This window comes from Pelophylax lessonae (genome assembly GCF_965119305.1).
Source record: "Pelophylax lessonae genome assembly, chromosome: 5".
Taxonomy (NCBI): Eukaryota; Metazoa; Chordata; class Amphibia; order Anura; family Ranidae; genus Pelophylax; species Pelophylax lessonae.
Window position 1 is genome coordinate 270,553,331 of NC_138772.1, and position 17,499 is coordinate 270,570,829.

Sequence of the window (17,499 nt, forward strand, 5' to 3'; positions counted from 1 at the left end):
GAAACACTCTTGCCAAGGATGTATCCAAAATTAGGCCCAGATAGTTCAGTCTCCTGGTGGGAACCAGGGATGATCTTTGGGAAAAGCAACGAAAACGCTGATGTCCTGCGAAGATGGGGATATAAGGATAGTCATCCTACATGTCTATGGACGCCAAGAAATCCCCCTGATGCAGGGAGGCCACCACTGTATGGATGGACTCCATCTCTTCCAAGACCAGAATTGGACGCACCTAGCCCTTTTTCCTGGGCATCGTGAACAAGTTCGACTAGAACTCCTCCAAGGAATGGGAACTACCACTGCTTGTTGTATCAAGCTGTCCCCCGCAAAGCTTTTAAGCGACCCGGGGATGTCGACTATTGGAAGGGAAGAATCGCACCGGTGGAAGTGATCGAAACTCGATCCTGTATCCCGACCATATGACCTTGCGAACCCCTTTATCCGGGATTCTGGAAAGCCCTGGATCCGGAAACCGGTGAAGACGTCCCCCCACCCTAGAGATGGGTGGGGCCCATTCTGTCAATCCAACGGGATAGCAGTGGCTTTATTTAGTCTGGAAATCGGTGAGTCCACTATTGGTGGTACCGTCCATCTTTGTAATGAGGGATTCCTCAAAATGATAGCGCCTAGCCATGCGTTTGGAAATAGCAGGGCTCATTTACGGACGACCCTATTTGGGCAAGGGAAACCCTTCACCATTTTGGTAGGCTTGCTAGTACCAAAAAAGGAATATGAGTCTCAGCTACCTCTGCCGGTGTAACCTCAAGATTTAAGGTTTCCCGGACAGACACAACTAGTGCTTCCACCAACGCTTCTTGTGCTATGGCGGAGGCAGAAGCGTCCTCCTTACTGTCTGAGGAGACCGTACCTGAGACAACAACCCCAGAATAGGGACTGCAATGACCAGCTCAGAATCCGTATCTGAAGTATCAGATGACATAGGGGTAGGTGGGGGTCGCTCTTCTTGACCCCCGTCCCTGACAGGCTACCTCCACCCGGGATACCAAAGACTCCAAAACTGCTGATAATGCATCCTCACAAGTGGGGGACTGGAGGGTCCTGCGGCCACCCTGAGGGGATCAGGTGGGGATACATGTGTGGCAGGGTTCATGTAACAAGAAACTTGCCAGCAAACACAAAAAAATTAATTGCAAGAAAAAAAAACTTAGTCCCCCAGCGCAGTAGCGCCCCTCAGTCTACCTGCTTGGACCCCTCAGAAAGAGAGAGAGAGAGAGACCCCAAGGCTCACCTGATGCACAGAAGTTTCTTATCAACCTGCTTCCAGCACTGTCTGTTACAGACAGGAAGTCTTTGGCTTGCTTTCCCTGGGCCAAGGAGGCGGCTCCGCCCCTTTACACGCCTTCCGGCGCCTCCCAATTACTCCACGAGGTGTTTGGTCACCTCAAACATGGCCGCCCTCATGCTGGAGACACGAGGCTACGCCAATATGGCGGCCTCGTGCGATCTGCAGGAAAATGGCGGCGGCCTGTGTAGGATAGCGGCGGCTTGAAAGTTAGCAGCGGCCTGCGGGATGTGTGCATTCGGCCTGCGGAAGTGCCTCGGCCTGCGGGAGGTGTCCTCGTCCTGCGGGAGGCTGTGCGGCCTGTGGAAGTGACCGGCTTTCTGGAGGGATGGCGATCTGTGGCTGCAGTAACTCAGGCATAGGCATCGGCCTGTGTACACACTAGACAGGTAGGTTACCTCTATACCTCAATAGTAATGCCTTTTAGTAGTCTGCCACTGACTTCAGTCACCCTTACAGTCATATAGTGACTTTAGATAGTCAGCTCCCAAGCCAAGCCTCCTGGTTTCTATTCACAAAAATCACACTCAAATTGGGGGATCTGTGACCTGTTATAGGATAAAGGGGAGACCCAGAAACTGAGTGTCCGACCATCCCTGAGAGGGGCCCGCGTCCACCAACAAACCCGACAGGGGGAGAGGGGGAACATTCTACTCACCATACCGGAACCAGGCGGGCGCCAACTCCTGACAGAACCCCTCTCCACCGGGGTGGGGGGGCTGTCGACCAATACGGACGCCGTGACGGTCATTGGCGTCCAGGCGAGACGTTTAACTCGCAGGGTCAGTCCCCGTCCAGTGGGACTATGTCGCGGCCGACCCAGCGCGGAGCTATGGCCTGCACGCGCTCGTAGGCTGAACTGGGGTGACCACTGGATCTCAACATCCAGCCCGTCGCCCAGTTTCAGCGTACTTGCTTGAAGATCTCACTGGAAGGGTTGGGTTAAATTCTCTAAACACTGCTTTGTGACATAACTGATTTGCTGTAGCAGGAAGTGAGAGGATATACCCTCTGGGACTGCCCCTAGGGTGTGGCCAGAACGTTTTCTTTCCTGTCTAGTCCTACTCCTGTAGAGGGCAGTATAACCCGAGTTGATATTAATCAAGGAGGACTACGTCTGTCAATGAGCGACAGAGAAAAAAAAGGTACAGTTGACTGTAATAGGTGCCCAAATTTTCTGTCAGGAAGACAATTGTAGACAAACGTTAAACAACAAAACACATTAAAAAAAATATATATATATAGAACCAAAAGATATATACTGTATATGTATATACATCTATCTAAATGTTAAAAAAACTGTCAAACAGTCAAGCCTAACACGAATGCAGCAAGCAGGAGGTGAAACCTATAACCTTGATGTACAAGTATATACCTCCCAATACAAGTTTATGGGTGAAGGTATATTGGAAAAAGCCAGTCAGGAAAAAAAAAAGATGTATGAGAAAGACTCTCACTCATCTCATCATTCTTTATATCTATATCTGGATTTTTGTCTTCGTTGACCGTTGGTTATGCTGTCCCCCACAGGAGTAGGACACTAGGAGGAAAATAATTGACTATGCCTATAGGGCAGTCCCGGGGGTATACTCCCACTTCCTGCTATAGAATCTCAGTTTTGTAACAAGTGGTGTGGGAAGAATACATAACCCAATTCCACAGAGGGGTGAGTGCTGTGTCTGTCAATGAATATCAGAGAAAAGGATTTTACGGTAAAACAAAAATCTAGTTTTCTCTTTCGTTCATTGAGGGACACAGCTTCATATCTTCATTGACCGTTGGGGCGTCCCAAAGCAGTGTCATCATGAGGGGTGGGAAACACAGCAAAAAGACATTTCCCAGAAAAGGGCTAAACGTAGTCAACCAGGTAACCATGAGCGCCACCAAGAACAACTGGAGCTCTCCTACCAGGAAAAAAAAAAAACACACCCTCAAGAGGCCGTAGCCTCTGCAACAGTCGTCTTGCAAACCTGGACCACTAACTCCTGATGACGGAAGGTCCAGGAGACACTAAGCGCCCTTGTAGAATGTGCCTTGATAGGGAAAGGAGGAACCTGACCCTTGATGGAATAAGTGCACCACCGTCTGCCTGATCCATTTGGAATTGGTCGCAGATGCGGCCTTGCCCCTTACGAGAACCATCCGTAAGGACAAAAAGAATTGATTTTTGAATTGACTCAGTCGCCGTCAACTACACCATGATGGCTCGAACCACATCCAGGGAATGCAAGGCAATTTCCTTTGGATGTTTGGGCATAGGACACAGCTAAGGCAACACAGTGTCCTCATTAAAATGAAAACCCGAAACAACCTTAGGAAGTAACGACTGACAGGGATGAAGGACCACCTTTTCCCTGTGAACCACCAGGTAAGGCGACTGACAGGACAGCGCAGCCAGTTCTGAAACCCTGCATGCAGAAGTAACAGCCACCTTCTGTAAAAGAGTAAGCAGAGGAATCTCACAAATGGCTCTTTTTGAAGAACTGACAGCACCAGATTAAAATCCCACGAAGGTACTGGGGACCTTACCGGAGGAACCAGATGGCAAACCCCCTGCACTAAAGTGTGCAACACTTTGTGGCTAACAGGCGTTTTAAAAAAATTGCCAAGACTGAAATCTGACCCTTGATGGTGCCCAGGGCCAGACACCGATCTACATCACTTTGTAGAGATTCCGGCAGGTGTGTCACCGAAATGGAACAGGGGAAAACCCTCCAAGGCTCACACCAAGTAATGTACGCCTTCAAAACTCAATGGTAAACCTTCCGAGAAGTAGATTTTCTAGCTCTTAACAGAGTAGGAATCACAGAATAAGACAACCCTCTGCCCTTCAGTACCTGGCTTTCAATAGCCAGGTTGTTAAAGCCAGCGACTGTAAAGCAGGATGGAAGATCGGACCTTGGGACAAAAGATCTTCTCTGAGAGGGAGCCGACAAGGAGCATCGGTGACCAGTCTTACCAGGCCCACGTACCAGCTGTGGCGTTGTCCGATTTAATCCTTACCAGCCACCCTTGTAGACGATCCAGCCACTGAGGCAGGCAAAGCCTAATCGCCCGAATTTCTAGGATGTTGATCGGCAGGCTGGACTCCTCCCGAGTCCAAACTCCCTGGGCTGATTCCGTGCCCAAGGCACCTCCCCAGCCGGACAAGCTGGCATCTATGGAGATCACCGTCCAGTACAGGGTAAGAAAAGATTTTCCCTGCGCCAGGGAGTGGAGCCACCACAGCAAGGTGCCCCTTGTACTCCGGTTCAGCCAGATCAATTTGTCCAGAAACCGAGGATTCTTGTCCCATTTGGCCAGAATCTCCCTTAGCAAAGGTCTGTGAAACTGAGCAAACAGAACCACCTCGAAGGTAGAGACCATAAATCCCAGCACTTGCATGCAAGTCCGGAGGAATGACCGGCGACTGGACAACAGGAGCCGAATCGCATGCTGCAATTTTGCCTCTAGGAGAAACACCCGAGCCAGGGCCGAATCCAAAGTAAGGCCCAGGTATTCCAATCGTTTGGATGGGATCAGGAGCGGATTTCTGAAAATTCAGCGTCCAGCCTAACTCTTGTAAGGTTATGTCCAAATCATCTTGTAGGACAGACCGAGACTCTGCTCGCAGAAGATCATCCAGGTACCCCAGTACCGCAAATCCCCTCTGTCGGAGCAAGGCAAGCACCGGGGCCAAAACTTTTATGAACACCCGAAGAGCTGAAGCGAGACCAAAGGGTAACACCACGAATTGATAGTGTTCCTCTCCCATGGCAAAGCGAAGATAGCGCTGATGCCGGACAGATTAGTATATGAAGGTAGGCATCCTTGATATCGATAGAGGGTAGAAAATACCCTTGATGAAGGGATGCCACTATGGTGCGAATGGACTCCATCCTGAATTTTTGACCCCGCACAAAGCAGTTCAAGGTCTTGAGGTCCAAGATTGGACAGACCTTGCCCTCCTTCCTGGGTACAGTAAACAGGTTTGAATAAAACCCCTGAAAATGTTCAGACTCTGGAACTGGCACAATGACCCTTTGCCAAAGCAAATCCTGTACTGCTCCAAGAAGGAAGGTTTGAAGGAAAAAACCTTGCTGCAGGGGGGCAAGGAGTGAAACTCGATCTTGTAACCGGAACTTGTGAACCCATTTGTCTTGAACGAAAGAGGTCCATGGTTCCAGAAAGAAGCGAAGACGTCCCCCCACCCTAGGGCTGGGCGATTTTGCCTAAAAAAAGATCTTCGATTTTTAAAGAAAAATTCGAGTTTCGATTCGATTTTCGATTTTTTTTCAATGCACTTAAAAAATGACTGCAGACATCAGATATAGTGTCAAAAGTGCAACTTTATTGCTATGATTGTCCTCAAGAGTTAAAATAGAATCCCAAAACAAAAAGTAAATGAGGCTCTGTCATTCAACAATTTCAAGCTTTAACCCAGGTTTAAGCAAAAGTGCAACAACTTCACAGTAGCTTAAATTTTCTGTTCAAGAAATCAGATAATTACAAATTTTGTAACATATAACATTACAATTAAAAAAATAAACTCTTCTCAGTATAGTGTGAACTGTGAACATAAAAAATGAAACATGCCTGTGGCAGCGCAGACTTATAGCCTGCTCAAAGAGTGAACAAATGTAAACTTTCATCTATAACAACAAAACACATGCTTGTTAGATCTCTGAAACATTGTGCATGCTCATTCTAAACATTTTTTGCAAGAAAGATGAGCCTGTCCACAACCTCTGGCTTAATGCAGGCCCGGTTGCAGGTAACTATTCCCACACCCACACTAAATACCCTCTCTGAGGGGGCACTAGTGGCTGGAATAGAAAGATATATTTTTTAGCCAGTAAGCTTAGCCTTGGAAAGTTGGGCTGATGCAGCTTCCACCATTCAAGAGGATCTGTGTCTGGCTCTATGTCTGGACAGGTGTGGCTAGTCTCTGTCTGTATGTACCTATCACAGCCCCCTTCCTCTCCCGGCAGCTGACGTCATCCAGGCCTGGCGGTGGCCGCTGATTGGCTCGTTCCTCGTAGACTCTGAGCAGAGATGGCAGCGGCGGTGGTCCGGTTACTGGGGAGTTCTCGGTGTGTTGTGGCCGGTTCCCGGGCCTGGCTGTGCGGTGTGCAGCGGACTAGGAGCTGGCTGGAGCCCAGGGCGGCCCGCCTGTACAGGTAAGTGTCCCGCATGCAGGCCATGGGGGCCCCTGAATGACCTCTAGTGTGTGTGTACTGTCTATGGTTACGCAGGGCGGGGGCTGGCTCATACCGCGCTATGGAAAAAACTATAGTGACAAAAAACTCGAGTTTGAAAAAAAAAAAATCGTTTTACACTAAAAAAATCGATTTAATTGATTTTTTGCCCAGCCCTACCCCACCCCATGTAGGGGTGAGGGCGCCCCTTCAGGCAGAGGCAGGATTGTCTGCGGGACCAGCGGAGCCTGCCTTAGACTTACCAACCCAGAGTCTCTTGGAACCTCCCGAGAAGGCACCAGAGGATTGAGAACCCTTGTCCTGCGCCCCTGTGGGACGAAAGGGCCGCTTGTGGGCTGAAAAGACAGGACCACATTTGCAGCGAGGTGCTCTGCTTTTTGTGACCTGCGGAAGCAGGGTCCTCTTACCTCCTGTGAGCCCTTTAATGATCTCCTCCATGGAAGCTCTGAACAGATGATCCCCCACAAAGGGAGATCCATCAGCACCTTCTTGGAAACCTGGTCCGCAGACCAGCATTTCAACCAAATCATGCGGCGAAGGGTCACCGCAGTCACAGACACCGTGCAGGCTACCGGGGCTGTGATCAGGGAGGCATCGCAGATATACTGTATCCCTTGTATTAGCTGATCCGCCAATTTCGCCAGCTCAGGGGGATGCTGACCCCCTTCCAAATCCTGGCGCAGAAGCTTTGCACATTTCGTTAAACTATGAAAAACCAAGGTAATGGCAAACACTGGCCTCAAAATTGAACCACTGTAAAAGGTGGCGGACTAGGGATTCGACTTTCCTGTCTACAGGGTCTTTGAAAGACTGAGCGTCCTCTACTGGTAGAGTGACTTTATTTAACCTGGAAACCTGAGAATCCACCACTGGTGGGATTGTCAGTTTCTTTAGGAGGGACTCTTCAAAGGGATACCTCGTAGTGAAATGCTGAGGTATCCCAACCATGCGTTTCGGGGAACCTCACTGACTAGTGACAATCTCGTCAAAATAGGCGGGAAAAGGAAACACTTTAGTTACCTTGGAAGATCTGCGTGTACCAAATTGCACCAGCGCGGCCGACGCAGCATTAGCGGTGTCCTTCATTTTCAATGTTTCCCTCACTGATACAATCAGTGCCTCCACCAGCGCTTTTTCTTGCGCAGATGTAGAGGATTCATCTTCACTGTCAGAGCACTCAGTGTGTGGACGCATGCCCCGTGGGGCAACTCGCGTCTGCAGTGGCCAAATCAGCCTCAGAATCAGAGGATGCAGAGGAAGCAGGTGAGGGCGGAGGTTACTATGTCTCTTCTGAAGAGCCAAATCTACTTTTGACACCAGTGACTGTAGGACCGCTGTCATGGCCGACAGGGCGGACTGAGATCCTGGAGGGTCCCGCAGCCTCAGAGAGGGCCAGGTGGTGACACGTGCTCTGGGGGCTCCATAGCGACCTGGGGACCACAAGCATTATTAGCATAAAACTGTTAAACAATGTATAAAAACAACCACCACTGTACCAATGGTACTACAGGTCCCAGCACAAGAGCAGTGCTACTATAACAGGAGGAGGGAGTATGTACTACCCAAGGGACTTCCCACCACCGCTGCAGAAATGGAGAAAAAATGCCAGCAGCTTGTCTCTACGACGGTCAGAGAGGAAAAGGAACCGGCTTTTCCATCACTAGCGGCCCGCCCGCCTAGCACCACTCCTGCAGGCTTTAAGAAAATGGCCGCCCATAGAGTTCTATGGGAAACTATTAAAACATGGCTGCCGGGCTACATAGACATGGCCGCCAGGTTCCCATGCATTAAGCTATGGGAAAATGGCGGCGCCACGCGATGAACACACGATTCCCTGGGCCTCACGGGTACTTTATTCAGTAAGGGGGGCCTAGCTAGGAACTCCCCTCCAGGCATATGGCACCTATTAAAATGTTAATGGAGCCACCGCAGCCCGCTCTCAACCCCCCCCCCCCCAGAGCTCTCCCACACACCCCATACCACACAGTACCCCAGGGGGGCAGTCAATGCAGGTGAACCGACCAGGGTGGAAGGGGTGCCATAGGGGTAGGGAGGGCACAGGAGGGACCGACCAACCCAGGGAGGGGCCCGCGTTCACCCCAAGTTTTCCCAGAGGAAAGGGGGGAAACTGCTCACCACAGCTGCGGAACTGGGCGGGCACCACTCCGGGCAGAACGCCTCCCTATCTTGGAATGGGGGGTGCTGCGGCTAGAGGTACGCTGCGACTCAGGCCCCGACCAGGTCATTTGTGTCCTCGCGAGGTGTATAACTCGCCAGCCAGCCCCTGTCCAGTGGGGTTATGTCGTGGCTGACCTAGCGCGGAGATGTGGTCTGCGTTAAAGTAACGCAGTGCCGAATCGCAAAAAATGGCCTGGTCATTAACCACTTTGCCGCTGCTCACTAGAGCTCTACTGCGGCAAGTGGCTCGATAACATCTGGCGACGCAGACATTGCCCTCTCTCGGTGGCGCGCCGCCGGAGACTCGCTCCCGCTGTATTCAGTCAAAGCGGGAGTCGGGCCAGGGGAGGAGCGGCGGCGATCGCCGCTGCTCTTCCCCGATTGTCGGGGAATCGATGTGTGGAGATCCGCCTGCTTGTGTAAACACAAGCGGGCGGATCTCCTAAGTGACAGGCAGGGTCAGATTGCAGGGTTCAGCATAGCTGAAGCTGAACCTGCGATCTGTCCTTGTGTCACACAGTCCCCTCCCCCCACACACGTCAGTAAGCACCAGGCATACATTAACCCCTTGATCACCAATAAAAATTAACCCATTCCCTGCCAGAGTAATTTTTACAGTAACAGTGCATATTTATAGCACTGATTACTGTAGTAATGTCACTGGTACCCCCAAAAGTGTCAAAAATGTAAGTCAAGGGTCCAATCTGTCCGCCGCAATGTCGCAGTCCCGCGAAAAAAAAAAAAAAAAAAAAAAATCGCAGATCGCCGCCATTACTCGTTAAAAAAAAAAAAAAAAAATGACAGAAATCTTTCCCTTAGCAAACGCAATAACTTTTGCGCAAACCAATCAAAATACGCTTATTGCGATTTTTTCTACCAAACATAGGTAGCAGAAAACAAATGGCCAAAAATGTAAAGAAAATTACATTTTTACATTTTTTTTTGGGGGGGGGGGGGTTTCATATAAAAAAATGTGAAAAATATTGTTATTTTTTAAAAATTTACGCTCTTTTTTTGTTTATAGCGCAAAAAGTAAAAATCACACAGGTGATCAAATACCACCAAAAGAAAGCTCTGTTTGTGGGAAAAAAAGGACGTAAATTTTGTTTGGGTACGGAGTCGCATGACCGCGCAATTGTCAGTTAAAGTCACACAGTGCCGAATCGCAAAAAGTGGCTCAGACGTAAGACAGCAAAATCCTCCGGTGGTAAAGTGGTTAAGGGGGCAAATCATTCCAGTCCAGAAGTGGTTAAACACTAGTTTGGTAAAAAAGAAAAGGACGGGAAAAAAAACTGAGTAAAAATAAAAAGGGAAGCAAACATGTAATGTATGTGTAACTCAAAGACACCCAAGAACATAAAGCCATGAACTCCAAAAGATGAAGTATGGAGAATCTAAAAATCTAGGGAAGCACGCATCACCCTGAGAGAAAAATGTTTTCCTTACTCGTGGTAATGCGCTACATCCCATTCAGAGTTTAAACCATCAGGTATTCTCATATGAAGTTTAAATAGGAGACAAAATACATCCCCTCCACTCATTGGGAGCTTCAACCCTTTCAATAACTTGTACTTTTAAAAAAACAACACAAACACCCATGCCCCCGAGGCAGCCAGGGAGGGAACAGGGGGCAGATGAGGGCACCTACACAGGGGAAACCCCGCTAAGGAGAAGAGGGGGAAAAGTATGAGTGGAGGAAGGACACAGGAGGGGACCTACCATCCCCAGGGAGGGCCCGCGACCACCCCAACAATTCCGTGGGAAAGGAGGGGGGACACTACTCACCATACCACGGTCACCAGGCGTGTGCTACTCCCAGGAGTCCACCGCACTATCTTGGAATGGGGGGATGCAGCGGCCTGAGGTACTCTGCAACTCTGATCGTGACTGCTGTCGTGATCAGGGCTATGCGACCTCATGAAGTGTTTCACTTGGCGGCCAGCCCCCGTCTAGTGGGGCTATGTCGCGGCCAACCTAGCACGAAGCTAATAGTTGGTTCGCGCTCGCAGGCCAGACTGGGAAGGCCATAAGGATCTAGAATATCCAGTGCGTCGCCCAGTCCGGCTCTTGATTGTAGTTCACACAGGAACAGTTGATTGTAGTTCACACAGGAACAAAAATAAAGAAAAAGTAAAAAATTCCATTTAAAAAAGAAAAAAAAGCCAGGACCGCAGATCCCAGCAGAGAGCCAGGTCCTTACTTCTGACTAGGTAGAAAAAAACTGGAGTCCAACAGCAGGAAGTGATGGTATACCCTCTGACTGCCCCAGAGGCGTAACCAAAAAGGTTTCCACCTAGTCCCACTCCTAAAGAGAGACAGCATAAAGTCCAATGGTCTGAAAACTTGAAGCCGTGTCCGTCAATGAACGAAAGAGATAAGAACATTTATATATGTGAACAAACAGGAAACTCCCCCCCTCCACTGATCACTTGATAATTTAAACAGGTGTTATACCAAACACCAGCAGTTGTATCATTAGGAAGAGGAGGAGACCTCTCGTTCGTGCTAACAAAAATAACTATCATCAAAAAGCCATGGAAAGACAAAATAAAAAATAGAAAAGGTTATGCAATGCATTTGAAAATACATATAAAAAGATTAACAATACACTATTTAGGAAAAAGATATCGTACCTACAATTCATTCCCAGAGGCATTCTCGTTTGGAGGTTGAATATCCACCACACCTTCCAAGATAGGAGTTTGCGGTGGATATCCCCACCACACGCTTAAACATCTCTAATCCTAAGAAGATGAAGGATGTCATATTACCATCGTGCACATACTTGAAATGTTTGGATACACTGGATATATTTTTATCACTACTGTATGAAGCCCCATGAAAATGCTCACTTACTCTGGTTCTTAAAGGTCTCAATGTTAATCCCACATACTGTTTGTTACAAGACTTGCATTCCACAGCATAGACAATATTTGTGCCACAATGGATGTATTCCCCAATTGAAAACTCTTTACTAGTTGTACATGAAGCAATGCTCCTATGCTGTTTAGAATGCTTTTCAAAAAAGCGGCATGTGTTACTGCAAATGTATGAACTAGCAGCCAAGTCTTGCAACGACATTTGGCTTTATTATTATTTATTTATTTCAGGTACTTATATAGCGCTGTCAATTTACGCAGCGCTTTACATATACATTGTACATTCGCATCAATCCCTGCCCTCAAGGAGCTTACAATCTTACATTCGCATCAGTCCCTGCCCTCAAGGCAGCCTACAATCTAAGGTCCCTAACTCGCATACATACACAGTAGGGACAATATTTTTTTATTTTTTATACAGGATCCAATTAACCTACCAGCATGTCTTTGGAGTGTGGGAGGAAACTGTAGTACCTGGAGGAAACCCACGCAGGCACAGGGAGAACATGCAAACTCCAGGCAGGTAGCGTCGTGGTTGGGATTCGAACCAGCGACCCTCTTGCTGCTAGGTGAAAGTGCTAACCACTACACCACTGTGCCGCCCATATAAACTAGGGGGCAATATGCTACCAAATGTCTTAGCCCACCGACTATAAAATTTGCAGCCTGCTAATACTACGGGAGCCAAATCACCATCCATTGATAGAATTGGTAAATACTTGAGTATGATATTTCTAATTGGGCCAAATTCTAACGAATAGGCAGTTACAAAGGTAACGGGCCTTTTGTTACCAGATGTTACTGATTGCTTTATGCTATTCTTTTTTCTCTTGTATTCACCCCGACCAGAACCCTCTAACAAGGAAATTCTGTCCCTCTCAGAAGCCAGACGAACTGCACTATCAATGTGATGTTTATTATACGGTCTTTCCTTAAGATTTGAAGTGATAGTTTTATACTCCTTAACAAACGTATCCTCAGAAGAGCAGTTACGTCTGGCTCTGATAAACTCCCTCCACTGGTATAGAACGCATGATATGTGCTGGGTGGCAACTGGAAGCTAAAAGTAAAGAGTTTGCTGCACATTCTTTGAAATAGGTACTAGTGTGGACAGTGCCATAAACACTATCTCCTACCAGAGTCAGGTCTAGAAAATTAATGGTGTCCACTTTACATTCATAACTAAAATCAAGGTTCAGAAGACTGTCATTAACCACTTAAGGACTGAAAGATTTTACCCCCTTAATGACGAAGCCATTTTTATGCGATACGGCACTGTTACTTTAACTGACAATTGCGCGGTTGTGTGACAATGTACCCCAAAAATTTTGTTTCCTTTTATTTCCCACAAATACAGCTTTCTTTTGGTGGCATTTGATCACCTCTGCACTTTTTATTTTTCTGAGCTATAAACAAAAAAAAAAGCAACAATTCTGAAAAAAAAAAAAAAAATATATTTAACTTTCTGCTAGAACACCTTCCAAAAAAAAAATTTTTTTTTCATAATTTTAGGCCAATATGTATTCTGCTACATATTTGTGGTAAAAAAAAGTGCATATTGATTGGTTTGCGCAAAAGTTATGTCTACAAACTAGAGAAAAGATTTATGTCATTTTTATTTATTTTATTTTTTTACTAGTAATGGCGGCGATCAGCAATTTTTAGTGGGACTGCGACATTGCAGCGGACAGATCGGACACCTGACACTTTTGGTGGGGACCAGTGACATTACTACAGTAATCAGTGCACTGTTACTGTACTAATGACACTGGCAGGGAAGGGGTTAACACCAGGGGCGATCAAAGGGTTTAATGTGTACCTAGAAAATGCTTTGTGTGTGAGGGCTGTATTTACTGGATGAACAAATAGGAGGAACACAGGATCCATGTGTTCATCAATGACAGAACAGCAGGCTGCCGTGTTTATATCAGCAGACCGCCGTTCTGTCTCCATGGGGAATGATCACGGGTGCCGAACAGACATCGCGTGCATGCATCCCCCCACTAACTACTACACAAAACGACGTACATGTACATTGTTTTGCCTAACAAAGCCAACTTGCCGCAGTATAACTACAGTGGCTTAGGTTCTCACCGTATGTACTGTAATATGGGAGATGAAATCTAAGGGCCTCAAGTGCAAGATTGTGAGGGATGCACAAATACAGGAATTTAACATCTAAAGTTATCCATCTATAATGGCTCATACATTTGACATCCTGTATATATGTGTATATATGTGTGAGTATTGTAGAGGTGTCTTTAATGTAACCTGGTAGTCTCAACACCAAAGGTTGAAGGTACTGATCAATCCATTGACCTAATTTCTGAAATAGAGACCCAATGCCAGCCACTATAGGTCTTCCCTGTAGGGAGGAGACATTTTTATGGAGTTTCGACAAATGGTGAAAAATAGGAGTCACCAGAAAAAACTACCATTGAGAAGAACAACTGAACCACCTTTGTCAGCTCCCCGAATGACTAGGTCTTGTCAGGATTTAAGACTGACAATGGTGGCTCTCTCTGCTTTAGTTAAGTTATCCCTGGCTGAGACTAAATACCTGGCTGTTCTGTCTCCAAGTACTATAAATTCCTGTTGTACAGGGGCTTGGAAAGTTTCAATGGCTGCATTAATTAGATAATATTTATCCCCTTTGCACAAAATCTGATCGTTCGTGCACAGTTTTCGAGAGCCGATCGCAATATTTCATCCGATATTATCCGATCAGATAAGCAGATCATACGATCATACGATACCAGATCATACAATATTTAGTTAATCAATATAATTGTCGTTCAAAAATACAATACAAATACATTAAAACACATTACATCACTTCTGATTTTTTATTTGGTCGTACGAGAATTTTTGTAACTTTAGTAAACTCTTCACTTTCGATATGCGACTAGCATGCAAAGAAAAAGTGGATGATCTGTCATATGATTTTCAGCTCATGTGTACAGATCATAAGAAAAAGATAAAAAAGGGAATATACTTTGTAACTTTTATAAAACACACAGGGTATAGCTGAAAGTACTAGCACCAATAGAGGATAGAGAAGAGAAAAGGATAGAAGGTCGTATAATTATTTTGCTTGCTCAAGTTGGTAAAATAATACATTGTCCTGAGTTTCAGGCTCTCCAGGCACTTAGATATTAAAAGGACGCCAATATTTTTTTTTTTTTAACACTATTTATATAATGCTTGGTCAGAAAAGATACTGATTATGGGACAAGATGTGCATTTTTCAATTGGTCATGTCCAGAATATGGCTGATTTTTTTATAGGCAAATTGGTGGAAACAAAACCACGCTACCATTGCCAAAATTGTTGAGTAAAATATCGATCTGGTTGCCTTACATGGATATAAATCTAATCCCAAAGGGGCTAAGGCCTACTGCTGTTTGCAGAGGTGTCACAGCTGGTAAAGGAAAATAAAAGCTGCAGCATCACCTCATAGTTATATAGTACTCATACTCATACTCATACTCATACTCATATAGTTGTTTTTGCGGATATAAGACAGAAAAGACAGCTCATACGTGTGACCATTGGGTTTTTTTCTGTAACACCTCCAAAACCAAGCATACATTTGATTATACAATGTACAAGTGTTATAAAGAAAAAAAAAAAAAAAACACTTATATCAGTGCCTTGGGAATGAGGAGATAATACCGGCTTTACACTCAAAGTTCAAAAAAAAAAAGGAAGGAAAAACTTGAAATGTCAAATTAGTTGTTTTTCTTCAAATAGTAAAGATACATCAAATACCTTACAGTCAACTTTTAGGATAAACCTTCCCAGTCCTCGAATGGGTCCAGGTGCCAATGCTTCTTGTCGTGCTTTCAAAAAGTTTTCTATTCTATCCCACCAAGATCCAAAATGATCCACCAAAAAATGTATAACTCCAAAACGTATCACCAGCTTTTTAACTGCAAAAACTAAAATTTAAAAACATGTATTTAGTAGTAATCCTGAGTAGCTGAAAAAAAGTATAGCCATTATAAAAATGCTGTCATGTCTTACATATGCAGTGGGAAAAATGTTTTCCATTGAAAAAAACTCTTTGTTTTTTTTTTTTTTAAATAAACATGTTATACTTCCCTCCTCTGTGCAGTGGTTTTGCACAGAGCAGCCCAGATCCTCTTCTTGGGTCCCTCTTCACTGCTCCTGACCCCTCCCTCCTGTCATGTGCCCCCCCCCCCCCACCTAGCAGACACAGAGCTGTCGTTCGGCCCTGCCCCCTCTCTCTCCTGATTGGCTTACTTTGATTGACAGCAGTTGGAGCCAATGGCGCCGTGGCTGTGTCTTAGCCAATCAGGAAGGAGAGTCCCAGACAGCCAAGGGACTAGGGGACATTGTTGGATAGAGATAGGGCTCAGGTAAGTATTAGGGGGTGCTGGGGCAGCTGATGAACACAGAAGGCTTTTTAATCTTACTGCATTGAACTCCTTTAAATCACTTCCCAGTAATGCTGAAGGACAGATAAGACAAGATGGCACAATGATAATGTGACATACAGATATTACATAAAGATATTACAAAAAGTAACACAAATTTGCAAGTATGCATGCGCATTTTTAAACTTGCAATTTCTGATTGTTTATGTTAAAAAGATAACCAATTCTGCTTAAAGTGTTTGTAAAAGGTAATTTTGTTTATTTTTTTTTAAATACCAAACATGTCATGCTTATCTTCTCTGTGCAATGGTTTTGCACAGAGCAGCCCAGAGCCTCTTCTTCTGGGAATCCCACCAGCGCTCCTGGCTCCTCCCCACTTCTAAATGCCCCCACAGCAAGCCGCTTGCTATGGTGGCACTCATGCAGGCTCAATCCCAAGCCAGGCTCTGTGTGTCAATTGACACACAGCACCCGCTCTCTCCTCACAGGCTGTGATTGACAGCAGCAGGAGCCAATGGTTCCCGCTGCTGCCCTAATTCCCAGTGAGGAGACCGAGAGGAGAGAGAGCTATTGCTCTCAGGCACAGCGCTGGATCAAGATTGGGCTCAGGTAAGTGTTTAGGGAGGTGGGGGGGGGGGGGGCTGTAGGGAATTTAACACAGGTAGCAATTGAATGCCTTAGTCCAGTGAAGACAATTCTAGGAGTAAAGAGGGATATTGTGCTAGAGATGGTTTGGTCATGGAGGGTGGGGGTGGATGGGGGCAAGCGGGTTGTTTCAGAAGGCGGGGGGATTTTTTCTTGCTGTGCATTACTTACTCCTGACCTCTGCACTCTGTCCATTAAAGGATAAGTTCACCTTTGTAACATGTAACACCCATATTCAGCCCCCCGCATCCCCCATTACCCGATCTGACAGCTAGCTAGCGAGAATCTTCTCCCTATTCCCCCCCCCCCCCCCCCACCATCGCTGTTACAATTAAGAGGCTATAGAAGCAAAAACTTAACGAAAGCACATTTTGTTGCCTAAAAAAACAATATGCATTATTTTTTTTTACCATTTAAGCTGGTCACACACTAACAGGTTCCTCGATTAATACAAACAAGGTGGCTGGATGTGTCCACTGCCTCCGGGACACTGTATTCTGATCCATTACCATCTCTTCCAGGGGCACATCAGGGATTCTCTCTTTTGAAATTTTAATTACAAAAGTCCCTCCCTTTCCCATGGTTGGATAAAGAATACCTTAGTTATCTTAACATCTACCTCCTCCTCACTAGCAGATATTAAACTTCTAGCCAAGATTATCCCTCGACCTAACCCGATTATCCAAATCAACCTGGTCTGAAGACTGGCATCCTTTAAGATGCTTATTCTTCCCCAAATATGATAGGTTTTCCATACTCTACCAATATCCCATCTTAATCAATATCTACACTCTGAACTCCTTACTTTGACATTTGGCATGACAAAAAACCCAGGCACTCTTATTTGTAACTTATTAAACCTAGAAATGTTGGTGGGGAAAGATAAACTGACCTCT

General features: G+C 46.0%; 1 protein-coding gene across 2 annotated transcripts in view; it reads right to left on the reverse strand.

Moving 5' to 3' along the window:
* Nucleotides 1-17,499, reverse strand: part of TMEM245 (transmembrane protein 245) — a 420,809-nt gene that overhangs the window by 270,924 nt on the left and 132,386 nt on the right. For both annotated transcript variants that reach the window (XM_082259498.1, XM_082259497.1), the window contains exon 6: nt 15,330-15,499. In XM_082259498.1, coding sequence (XP_082115624.1) covers nt 15,330-15,499 — 170 coding nt within the window. The remainder of the gene's footprint in view (nt 1-15,329; nt 15,500-17,499) is intronic.